Source organism: Artemia franciscana, chromosome 1 (genome assembly GCF_032884065.1).
Source record: "Artemia franciscana chromosome 1, ASM3288406v1, whole genome shotgun sequence".
NCBI classification, from domain to species: Eukaryota; Metazoa; Arthropoda; class Branchiopoda; order Anostraca; family Artemiidae; genus Artemia; species Artemia franciscana.
The window spans coordinates 21,802,674-21,815,770 of record NC_088863.1 but is presented as its reverse complement, the minus strand read 5'-3'; the positions used below and the strand labels follow the sequence as shown (position 1 = coordinate 21,815,770).

Sequence of the window (13,097 nt, the reverse complement as noted above, 5' to 3'; positions counted from 1 at the left end):
AATTTCAACTATTTATTCTATGGCCTTTCTGATTCAGGGGTCATTCTCAAAAAATTGGGACAAAACTTAAGATTTAGTGTGAAGAGCGAGGTATTAACTAGGGGACAAACTCCCTCATATATATAATCAAAAATATAAGAATATAAAAGTTTGTTACGTAAGTTAATTCTTCAGTTACGTATATTTTTTATTAATAAAAACGTTCGCTAAATATTAAAAGTTCTAGTTGCCTTTATAAGTAACCGAAAAAATTGGAGGGCAACTAGGCCTCCTTCCCCACCCCTTATTTCAAAATCGTCTGATTAAAACTAAGAGAAAGCCATTTAGCCAAAAAAAGAATTAATAGCAAATTTCATTTTAATAATTTATGTACGGAGAGCCAAAATCAGACATGCATTAATTCAAAAACTTTCAGAAATTAAATAAAAAAAACAGTTTTTTGAAATGAAAGTAAGGAGCGACATTAAAACTTAAAACGATCAGAAATTACTCCTTATATGAAAGGGGCTTTTCCTCCTCGACACCCCGCTCCTTGCGCTAAAGTTTGACTCTTTCTCGCAACTCTACTTTTTAAAACAATAAAAAACTTTAGCGTAAAGAGCGGGGTGTCGAGGAGGAAAAGCCCCTTTCATATAAGGAGTAATTTCTGTTCGTTTTAAGTTTTAATGTTGCTCCTTACTTTCATTTCAAAAACTTGTTTTTTTTTATTTAATAAATCAATAGACCGAAGTTAATAAATTCTAAAAATCGTAATGACAAACTATCTTGAACGGTCAAATTTATATTGAAACGCTGAGAACAAATTTCTTTTGGCTCTTCTAGTCCCCGGTTCCAAGCTTCTGCTACATGGTACTGGTCTCGTGTGTTGGGCTCCCACATAGATCTATAATTTTAGTATAGTTTTTATAATAATACTTCTATGAGCTCCCACCGACGGTGATTTTTCACGTATTTTTTTGTTTTGCTTTGTATAAAATGCAAGTATATTCCAATTTTAGGTTCTTCTCTCTTTCGCAGAACCCTCTTATTACGACCTTACCTGGTGTAAAAATCTAAACTATAATAAAAAAGAAATCCAATAATATGTATGATTTGAGGTAACGAGTTTTGACGTGTTGAAAAAATTTCTTTAATTTTTTTTTTACTAAAACAATGATATTTCAAGTATTTTTTCTTCTTTTTTTGTATACAAGTGACAGTTTACTAAAATTTTGGGGGTTCTCGCGTTTTGCAAATCCCTATTATCACTTACTTCTTCGACCTTATTTTACATCAAAACCTGAATTCTGAAAAGACTAGGAATGTGCATCAATTAGGTGAAGGCATTTTTATTCAAATTTCCATCAATTTTAGAATGATGTTTCGAGGATATTTTTTTTACTTTGTATTCAAATGCTAGTTTATTTTTATTGTAGGGCTTCGTTGAATCATTTAACTATTTATACATACGTGTATCTATTTGATAAAGCCCCTGGGGAGGCAAGCTCGAGAAATTAGGCATAGGTGAAGATAAAGTAAAAAATAACACTACAGGATAAAGATACAATAACACAACAGTAATGTAAAAGCAGCAGCTAGCTCAGGATTTTTAAACAAATTTCAGTATTTCATTATCATTAAATATGGAATTTTAGAGCAACAAGCCTTACAAATATGTTTGTCTTATATGGAATATATGTAATATGTTTGTCATATATGGAATATTAGAGCAACAAGCCTTACAAATATGTTTGTCTTATATGGACTATATGGAATATGTTTGTATTCTATGGAATATTAGGAAACAAGCCTTATAAATATGTTTGTCTTATATAGAATATTATACGAAATATGTTTGTCTTATATGGAATATTAGACCAACAAGCCTTACAAATATGTTTGTCTTATTCAATAATCTCTGAATTAATGATTATTTTGTACTAACTAATATTTCAGTTTCTTTTTCAATAAAAGATTCTTGTGATCATCTCAGCTATGGACTATCGACACAAACGGAGCGAATTTATATCTTACACTATGAGACTTGTCAATTTAGATACTTGCCGAGTGTTGTAATTATGCAAATATTATGAATAATGGAATAAGTTTTGATTAAGATACTATGGTGGTTGTTTCTTGATGTCATATTTAAATTTGAAAAGAATTGCTCCAAAAAGGCTCCTCGTGCATCCCAAGGCTGTTTTATTGCAACCTTCTTTGACTTCGTCTTGTATCAAAACCTGAATTCTGGAACGATCTGGAATATCCATGAATTAGGAAAAGAAACTTTGTTTCATTGAAGTTTCTTTCAATTCAAAAATGATGTTCTAAGCATTCCATTTTAGGGCTTTTCATGTTTTGCAAGACTCTAATATTACTGCTTTCTTTACCTTGCCTTGCATCAAAACATGAATTCTGAAAGGACTAGGAATGTGCATGAATTAGGTGAAGGAGCTTTTACTCATTCAAATTTCAACCAATTCAAAATTATGTTTCAGGCATTTTATCTTTTTACGGTGTATTATAAATGCTATTTTATTTAGTTTTTTAGGCTTCTCCTGCTTCGCAAGGCTTTCTTATTGCGGCCTTCTTTGACCTCATATTGATTCAAAATCTGAATTCTGAAAAGGCTAGGAATGTGCATGAATTAGGTGAAGGAGCTTTTACTCATTCAAATTTCAATCAATTCAAAAATAATGTTTCAGGCATTTTATCTTTTTACGCTGTATTACAAATGTTAATCTATTTATTTTTTAGGGCTTCTCCTGATTCACAAGGCTGTCTTATTGCAACCTTCTTTGACCTCGTCTTGCATCAAAATCTGAATCCTGAAACTATCAGATATGTACATGAATTAGGAGAAGGAGTTTTAATTCATTCGAATTTCATCAAATTTAAAGATGGTATTACTTCAGTCATACCTGAGATTGTTTCGAAACTAGAAGAGGTGAACATGGGCTCTAAAGAGCAAATTACACTGAAGACAATCTGTTTCCAAATTTTGACTATTGTATTCACCCGACTTGATAAAGAAACTATTAATGCAGATATTAATAAAGCGTTTTGTAAATCAAAGAATCTAGATGGGTTGGATTCTAAAGCATTTTTGAAAAAAGTCGTTGGTGTGAGTGATGGAACTCGAAGTGAAAGTCTGAATATTCCGAGTGACTGTGCTGAAGATTACAGGAAATATCACTGTGCAGCCTATAATTGTTTAATTGCTATCGTAACTTGTACTCAGACAGCAGAAAAATTTTATGTTGGCTATTTATATAAAGAGCCAAAACATATTCAAGCAACAACATTTTTTGAGTATTTGATTGTGGATGATGATATTTACTTTGAGGACAAGAATGTTGGAGATTTATCGAAAATGAAGAAATACTTTGTAAACTTAAGGTTGAATTCGAATCACGACGAATCGACTTCACAAAATTTACGATATCTTCCGAGTCAGACTCTTGTGCAGTCGAGTCTTAGTGAAGATTTCAGTCGTTTCGATTTCTCCACCTCTAATCTAAAAGAGAGGACTCATAAATTAACTAAGGTAATATTTTTTTTTTATCAAACTCTTCATTCTTTATTAGATTCAAATATTTTAAAAATAAATTTAAAAAAATGTATACGTAAATTATCAAAAGAAAATGAAACAAAGGAATGTTCAGTGCATAATCCTGCTGCAAAAACTATGTCAAGGAGTTCTGTACATACTTGCTGTATGGTCGTCCCTTTTACCTACCTTTGTAGATAGATTATCTTTCAAATTTATTAAATAAAAAAAACTAGTTTTTTAACTGAAAGTAAGGAGCGACATTAAAAATTAAAACGAACAGAAATTACTCCGTATATGAAATGGGTTGTCTCCTCCGCAATCCCTCGCTCTTTACGCTAAAGTTTTTAATTGTTTTAAAAAGTAGAATTGTGGCAAACAGTCAAACTTTAGTATAAACAGCGAGGGATTGCGGAGGGGACAACCCATTTCATATACGGAGTAATTTCTGTTCGTTTTAAGTTTTAATGTCGCTCCTTACTTTTAGTTAAAAAAACTAGTTTTTTTTATTTAATTTCTGAACGTTTTTGAATTAATGCATGTTTAATTTTGGCTCTCCGCACATAAATTATTAAAATGAAATTTGCATATTAATTCTTTTTTTTGGCTAAATGGCTTTCTCTTAGTTTTGATCAGACGATTTTGCGAAATAAGGGGTGGCAAAGGAGGCCTAGTAGCTCTCCAATTTTTCGGTTACTTAAAAAGGCAACTAGAACTTTTAATTTTTAACGAACGTTTTAATTAGTAAAAAATATATGTAACTTAAGAATTAACTTACATAACAAACTTTTATATTCTTATTTTCTTATTATGTATATGAGGGGGTTTGTCCCCTCGTTAATACCTCGCTCTTTGCACTAAATCTAAATCAGAAAGGCCGTAGAATAAATAGTTGGAATTACCAAAAATACTTTAGCATAAAGAGCGAGGTATTTATCTCCTCCTAAATACATCGCTCTTTATGCTAAAGTATTTTTAGGACCCCTTATATGCGTAATTATATCTGTTCGTTTTAAGTTTTAATGCTACTCCTTATTTTCAATTGAAAAACTTTTTCATCTTTATTTTTTCATTGTTTTTTTATAGTAATGCTAGAAAATCCTGCGCCCTTTTCATTGAATTTCTCTTCCCCCATGACATATTCCTCCAAGGAAAGATCCTCCCACGTAGCCCCCTCCCCTCAACCCCACCGTCAAACCAAAAAATCCCCCTGAAAGCGTCTGTACACTGCCCAAAAATCATTACTGTATGTAAACACTTGTCAAAGTTTGTAATTTGCAACCCCTTCCCAAGGACTGTGGGGGAGTAAGTCATTCCCAAAGACATAGTTATTATGGTAACAAAATGGCTATCTCAAAATTTTGACCCGTTGACTTTTGGAAAAATTGAGCGTGGGAGGGGGCCTAGGTGCTCTCCAATTTTTTTGGTCACTTGAAAAAGGCACTAGAACTTTTCATTTCCGTTACAATGAGCCCTCTTGTGACATTCTAGGACCACTTGGTCGATACGATGGCCCCTGGAAAAAAAATAATAAAAAATAAATAAACACGCACCCGTGATCTGTTTTCTGGCATAAAATACGAAATTCCGCATTTTTGTAGATAGGACCTTGAAGTTTTTTCGATAGGGTTCTTTGATACGGTGAATGCGATGGTGTGATTTTTGTTAAGATTCTATGACTTTTAGGGGGTGTTTTCCCCTATTTTCCAAAATAAGGCAAATTTTCTTAGGCTCGTAACTTTTGATGACAAAGACTAAATTTGATGAAACTTATATATTTAAAATCAGCATGAAAATTTGATTCTGTTGATGTATGTTTTAGCATCAAAATTCCGTTATTTAGAGTTTCGTTTACTATTGAGCCGGGTCGCTCCTTACTACAGTTCGTTACCACGAACTGTTTGATTGAAAAGTAGTTTAATGTTCAAAATTACCTTGAGAAGAAAATACCGGAGAATATAACCTCGAGATTTCTTTTTTTTTTGTATTGATTGATCTAGTGTCATGATTATTGTTTATTTCATTGGAGTTTAATTTACAGATATTCTGAGAAAAGTAGTGGGATTTTTTGTTAGAACCAAGACCTGGGAAAACCCTACTTCTAATTAAGATTTATGAATTTAAAGAAATCGCAAATCAAAAGGATGGTGTAAGAGAAACATTCTTAAGGAGAAATTTGATAGTTTTGCATTTTAATGCTCAGAAGCACTTCTTCAAGCTGCTGGTTTCTTCAAACAAAACCAATATAAAAATCTAAAATACCTCTTCCTTTGCTTGTGATTTTTTTTTAGTCTGTGTCCTATTTAAATTTAACCCTCATTTTATATTATATTTTTAAGTAAGGAAAAACGATATCAAAATACTAAAAAATTACTTTTTGTGAAAGTTGAATCAATTTAAAAACTTACAAAATTGTTTGGAAAGAACATTTTTAGGATTCGCTCACTCAAAAATCATCGTCATCTGTTTCCACCTCTTCTATTAACTGTGTTTGGGGACAAACTTTGGTTTCGTTCTGGTTTAGTTTTTTTTTATGTCAATTATTTTCGCTTATTTTGAGAAAACGGCAAGAATGTGACCCTTACGGTCATTATAGAAGGTGTGAATCTCAGGCCTGATTAATGAATATGACATTAAATTTTGAAAAGTTGGATATAATTTTAGCAGGACGCCTAAAATTCACCCTGTTGCATAAGGTGCTATCGCTTGTTATTGAGCCAGAACCTCAAGTGTGCGAAAGGAGAGCAATTTTAAAGTTTGCGTGGAGTAAGACTATCAAAAGTTGGTCCGCCAGTTTTTTTTTATATGAGCCAAGTTTATAACTTTGTACGAGGTGATCCGATAAAGGAGGCAATCAAGTTGGCTCTAATTTCGAATGAAGTTGACTAGAGTCTAGACTCCTATGTGAAAAAGGTATTTTCTTTGTTGGTCAAGATGGGGAGCTGTAATTATCCTAAATGGGGTTTTGGGCAATGGTGATTCCAGTGGTATAGCTTTCTTTTTGATTTGACACCTTTTTTGGGGAGTTTCTTGCTAATTTTTGAAATTTGCATTGACTGTTTTTTCAAATTCAACTACTCATTGTAAAAACTCGACTACTTTCTTAGATGGTGATAGGTCCCTGATATGAGATTTTATCCCAAAATTATTTTACAGTATAACCCAACTCAGCTACTAAATATACTGGGACTTCTAGAAGTTATCTCATCTATACAAAGCTGCTGCAGTTATGTGTTCCCAGACATTTTAAAATGTAGAAAAGGGTTGAGAACCCAATATGCCGTCCAAAGATTACTATCTCAATAACCCAGTTCTCTTTGTAACTTTCTGCTGTTTAACGAAGTTATAAGACGGTGCAGTAAACGTAGCGCTACTGTCCTTTTTCTGATCTTCCCATCATTGTATCTCCCCAAAATTGCAAAAAAGTATTACCTTTACCAGTTCTGAAAGCAGTAAACGGAGATTCATTCGTTACGTGTACGAAGAGTAATTAATTAAAAAAGAAGTTTTATGTTTAACTAAATAATCTTGGTTAAAACTAGCTGAAGTTATTTTGTATATCAGGAGAGCTACCCCCTCCTTAACTTCCCACCCTTTAGGCTAAAGTTTACTGTAATTTTTTTTTTAAGAGTTGGGAAACCTAGTCAAACTTTAGTGTACAGAGGGTTGGGGGGATTGATGAAGGACAGCCCCCCCTCCAGACATCTAACTTTCTCTAACTTTCTGTTACTAAACTCTTTACATTTGGACGAATCTAGATCAAAATCTTGGGGGGGGGGGTAATGTGACAAGAGTGCTAATGAGAAAAATCTTTAGGGGGGTGCGACAAAGATGCCAACAATTGACCAAAGTGACAAATTTATTCCGAAAAAGAGTGAACAAAGGAAAAAAACTGGGAAAGAGGGTACCAGAAAAAATCTTGGGGGGCCAGGGCTCCCCGACCCATAGATCTGTTGGTTCTTTACCTTGGTTTGAAAACTTCTTTTTTTTTCTTTTTAGTTAGTATACCTACGGTAACCTTTAATGCGAGGGAGGCTCTCATTCCTCAACCCCAATTTTAGAAATCAAAATAGCCCAACACAGTTAGACGATAAAAATGCATAAATTTAAAGTATTTTTTCTTGTAGTTTTCTTTCTTTGAAAAACTTCTTTTCCTTAAAGTTTTTTAGAATTAACCTTGAACAACAAGTAAAATCACTTTTTCGAATAGAAAGCACTGATGTGTTTGCTTTTTTCTTTGTTTTTTTTTTCCGGGGATTATTGTGCCGAATACGCTAGTTTTGACTACAAATATTGCGATGAAAATGAAAATAAAATACCCATAAGGCCTAAAAAGGGAAGTTTCTGACTCAATTATTACTCTTTCCACGTTTTCCATTTTTAAGGAAGTTTCCATTTTAAGTAAATAACATTTTTTATGTATAGAGGCCAAATCGTCCCTCAAATCGTGGAAAAATATCGTAACGAGCTAGTGGTCTCGTTTGAAACGAAATCTCTATATCCAGTTCCTTTTTTAAATAATTGATGCTTTCTATGTATAGAGGCCAAATTGTCCCTCAAATCATAAGAAAATAGACAAATTTACTTCCTTTTTGTTTAAGATGATGGAGGGGGACTGTAAGCTTCTTCTATGGAGTTTTCTGCAGTGACAATTCGAACGGAGTAGTTTTTGTTTCGATCTGACGCCATTTTCAAGGGTTTCAGGCTAATTTTAGATTTCCCATAAATTTTTTTTCAAATAATATTTTACTATCAAGACTAATCGAAATAATAGTTACCATTCCTGAAACAGTTGCAAATGGTGATCTATTCTCACGAGGCATTTTTTTAGGCCCTTTGGATTTTATTTTTTTTACTATATGCCTTGATAAATTCTTTACTTTGTTACAGCTATCGCTGCAACCATGATTTGACATTAAGTTTGTTTTCCTAACTAGCTTTTTATGAATGTTTTTTTTTTTCTCACTGGAAAGTACAAATTCACCCCATCTGGGCTTGTGATACATGTTTTTCAGGAAACATCAGACCCAGGAGAAAGCCTTTGGACTTTTCTTAGCTGGATCTAGTAAACAATGAAACAAACGAAAAGCGGGTTGTGCCCAAGTGGAGTAGCGAAAGGTCATTAGGAATGATCAAAATGAAATTAAAACTTCGCGAGAGGGAATAAAGAGTGAAGCTTTGAGGAGATTGCAGTAAATTAGGAGCCTGTGAAGCTGTGCGTGTTTCATACGGTTTCGTGTTGCAGTGAGGTGCTAGTAGTAGTAGTATCATGTAATATGGAAAATGGAAAAGAAACTAGCCTTCGTAGATCCCAGGCCAAAATTCAAAGTCAAGAATGTAGTATTTTCCTTTAATCCCAGTTATGCAACATACTTTTGTCTGCAAAATGTATTTTTCAAAAGTATTTACCTTACGAAGAGGCTGTCAATTTTGTTCTTTCGTAATTTCAAGGTCGTTTTTTCTCTCTTTTATAGGATAGAAACACTATTGAATTAGTTCAAGATCCATTGAATGAACATGAATGTATGGCTCAGCTTGTTGCTGTTTTGCTTCATATGGATGACCTGGAATTGTTTAAAACACCAGAGGTAGGTAGAAGTCTTTAAAGTTTCTACGGGGCTAAAGATCTAACCTGAGTCTGGGCAGTTAGAGGCGAGGGGGTAAACTTCTAAAATTCTTCAACGAAGTATCACAGGTATTTTGATGAAAGCTCGTTTAGCTGTTGGAAAATAACGATATTCAAGCATAAAAAAGAAATTTCTCAAATTATTCGCCACATATCTAGATAAAATCAACTTAAATTTACCTTACAAGGTTTACTCTGCGTAAAGATCTTAAGCTTTAATGTTGTCAAAACACTGGAGAACGTGGCCGAAGAATACAAAGCACCTTAGTAGCTCTATTTTGCTGCATAAGATACTTGGATCAATATTGCGACTACGTCGTATTCATCTTTTGTGATATTTTCAGATTATCTTTGTAGCGCAATAGCTTTCTCGCATGTTTTCTAGCCTTCCCTTCTTTTTCGAGCTTTTAAAATTAATGATTTTTCGTCAATTTGCATTTTCAATTTTGAATATTGTAAATTTTGACTTAGTTTTCAAATTTGTTTTATAATAGTGAATTAGTTTCGTGATTTAAAGTTAGAGATGCTGGAATTGACTAATATTAAAATGTATAAGCTTTACTTTAAGTCTGAAAATGTTCTCTCCTGCATAACTGTTTCCCTCTTTTTCTTGGATTAAAAAGATGCTTGAAATGTTTATTTTTTTTACGTATTTTATTCAGTTATGTTCTCATGTTTATTGTAAATCGTTGCTTTATTCCATTTTGTTGAAGTATTTTTGCGATTTTATTTATGTATTTTACATACTCCTCCGTTTTAAGAGAAAGAAATCAGTAATATAAGGAATGCTTCAGTATTTACAAATTAAAAAAAAGAATGTTTTAACTTTCATAACCTGACCATTTAATCAGTTTTAGGGATTGTCATTAACGTATTAATTTCCAGAAAAATTGCTTCTGGGTATCCAAGTTTTTAAAGCTAAATAACTGAAGTTAAGGGTTAAAGGTTAAGTTGACCCTTAACTTCAAGGGTTAAAGGTTAAGGGCTCTTTTAATACGTAAATCTTAATTAGAAGTAGGGTTTTCCCAGGTCTTGGTTCTAACAACAAATCACACTACTTTTCTCAGAATATCTACAAATTCAACCCTAGTGAGATAAACAACAATCATGACCCTAGACCAATCAATACAAAAAAAAAGAAATCTCGGGGTTATATTCTCCAGTATCATCTTCTGATGGTAATTTTGAACATTAAACTACTTTTCAGTAAAGTTAAAAGATTATCCATCGAAGAAGGTAGATAAAAGGGACGACCACACAACAAATATGTATATAACTCTTTTGCGCAGCTTTTGCAGCATGATTATGCACTGAGCATTTCTTTGTTTCAATTTTTTTTGATAATGTTAAGGGTTGAAGGTCAAGGGTTAAGGGTTAAGGTAGGTTAAAGCCTATTTTAGGTTGCATTCGTGTAAAATCGATAAACATTAGTTTACCGATTTTGACAGTGTGATCAATTTTCCATTATCAATATTAATTTGTCAGTAAAACCTGTGAGTAAACTAAGCAAGACCAATCCTGGTCCGGTTTCGATCACTGTACAAGAAACATGTATATGTATATTTCCTAGTGAAAAAAGAAGAGAAAAAAAGTGCAAGTTAAGCATTAAGAATATAATAATCCTGATATTCTTTTCTCTTTTTTAATTTCTGTGTTTTATATTAATTTAATAATAATTATTTTAACAGTAAACATTTACATTTCTTTTTTTTAGTTGCCTCAATCGCTGAAAGAGATAAAAGAGAAATTAACAAATGCACGAGTTCCACTAATAGTCCAAGTTTTCCTGGGAAAACTAATATTTAACACCAGTCATATCATTGAACGTTATTCTGGAGAATTCTTGGGTCCATTGTTGCGTGTAATTGCCAGAATTCTTGGAGAAAGGAAGCATTTCCCCCCAGTTGCAAGGGATTTGGTAAATGATTTTGATTTCTATGATAAGATTTCATTGTAAAAGCCGTGAGCCATAGCAAAACAAAGAAAAAACTATCACCACCTCAAGTAACACAAACCAAAAAAAAAAAAAAAAAAAAAAAAAAACACAAGGTGAACATTTAACCGACAATAACAACCTTAATAAATTCAAACGCATTCACAGCTTAATAGATTATCACCTGAAGTATGATTCCCTATGTTTCGTCCCTATACGAATGAACTTACACAACTGTTTAGTAGCACACTCATTCCTCTCAGACATCTGCTTAATTAACCTACACTTATTCCAAGGCACTTCCAAAACATTCATTCTGCAACTCATACAGCTCTTTTCACTCGCATACAAAATGAAAGAGATTTTCAATTACACGTCTATTTATCCACACACTATCATACTTCAAACTCTCCAAATAAGCTGATTTAAGAAGCTATACTCCAGGTAAACTAATTATTTTCTTCAAAATTTCACTATTCTAACCAATCTAGCACTCCTTAAATAATGCGCCCAAAATCTTCTTTTAGTAAAACTGAACTAAATAAGTCCGTTAAGCTTATATTTCTCTTAAAATATCTTAGCTGAACTATTTCTAACTTAGCTGCTGTAGAAAATCCCAAACCTCTGAGCCATAATGTAGACTAAAACTTACTTTTGTCTGGAAAATTCTTTTTTGAATCCTCTTTGTCAGCTAGCTGACCTAAATTATTTCTCAATAGCATATTTATTAGCTAATTACCCCTTCCATTACAATATTTGTACATGCAGAGATATCCCCTTTGGCGCGTAAAGCTTAACACCCAAATAAACAAATTCCTCTTTAACCTCTAATATTTTCATCCAAAATAAGCTTTAATCTTAGATTCAACTGCTCCTTGACTCCTAAATACTGATACTACTATCTAATTGGCAGTTAAAACTAAATACTACTTTTTAAATGGCCCTTTATTATATTGAATAACTTCTGAAGATTATCTCTACTATCCGCCACTAGAGCTGTAACGTAAACAATATCCTAAACCAGTCCAAAGATACGTTAGGTTCTCTATTATTTGTGATAAAGCTATCTAAATAATTAATAAACAGGGAGAATAACTTAGGAAATAAAGTGTATCCTTGCTTCCCTCTCAGAGGAGACGTAACCAGCCAAGAAGCTTTTTCATAACCTTCACAACAAGTTTCAACCTCTGACCCATCTATGCTGTTATCGCTACCAAACAAGTTGGCAGGTCTATTTCTAATAGACTTCAAAGTAACAACTTCCTATTTACCAAATCGAAAGCACCCTTAGGTCTAAAAATGCAACGAATATTTCTAGCATATTTCTTGTTTAATACCTTCTAAGTAAAAATATAGTCAGCAGGGTGAAACGTCGATCTGAATCCCGCTTGCACCGGGCTAAGTATATCCTCATTTTTTTAACCAATCTCTTGTACTTCCAAAACATTAGGCCTAATTTACTTACCACATTCCCCATTAAGATAGATCTAAAGTTTTCTCATCGCCTTTCTTGAGAAGAGGCACTGCTACCAAAGTGCTCCATGAGCTAGGCTAACAACTTTTCGCCATGATAAACGAGAAAACTGAGTCTAAAATGGGTATTAGAGTCACCCTTCCTAATCTTAGGGCTTTCTTAGATATAACATCTGTTCCTGGACACAAACTACCATTCACCCTTTTGAATAGATCCCATTTTCGTGGAAATACAGGCCTAGTTAAACATCTGTTTAACTGGTGTTACAGTCATTCTATCTCAAAGGGCATGACACCATCCTTTGATCTAAATCTTAAACCCCTGAACCATTCAGCTCACTCACTCTGACAGGTGCTAACTCCCTATTTCCGAAATGACCTGGCCACGTCTCAACTGGCGGGATATCTCCTCATATTCTTGGGCTTTGTATAGAATTTTTAACGACCGACCAAAATTCTCTTGGACTACTCTATGACTAGAAGATCTTTTAATTGCTTCATTGATCTACATATGCCCTTCTTTCTTTTTAACTCTT

General features: G+C 33.2%; 1 protein-coding gene across 2 annotated transcripts in view; it reads left to right on the top strand.

The window, feature by feature from the left end:
- Nucleotides 1-11,203, top strand: part of LOC136026920 (DNA-dependent protein kinase catalytic subunit-like) — a 197,971-nt gene extending 186,768 nt beyond the window's left edge. For both annotated transcript variants that reach the window (XM_065703758.1, XM_065703768.1), the window contains exons 27-29: nt 2,737-3,526; nt 9,004-9,117; nt 10,870-11,203. In XM_065703758.1, coding sequence (XP_065559830.1) covers nt 2,737-3,526; nt 9,004-9,117; nt 10,870-11,112 — 1,147 coding nt within the window. In that variant the 3' untranslated portion in view covers nt 11,113-11,203. The remainder of the gene's footprint in view (nt 1-2,736; nt 3,527-9,003; nt 9,118-10,869) is intronic.
- Nucleotides 11,204-13,097: the final 1,894 nt, after the last annotated feature.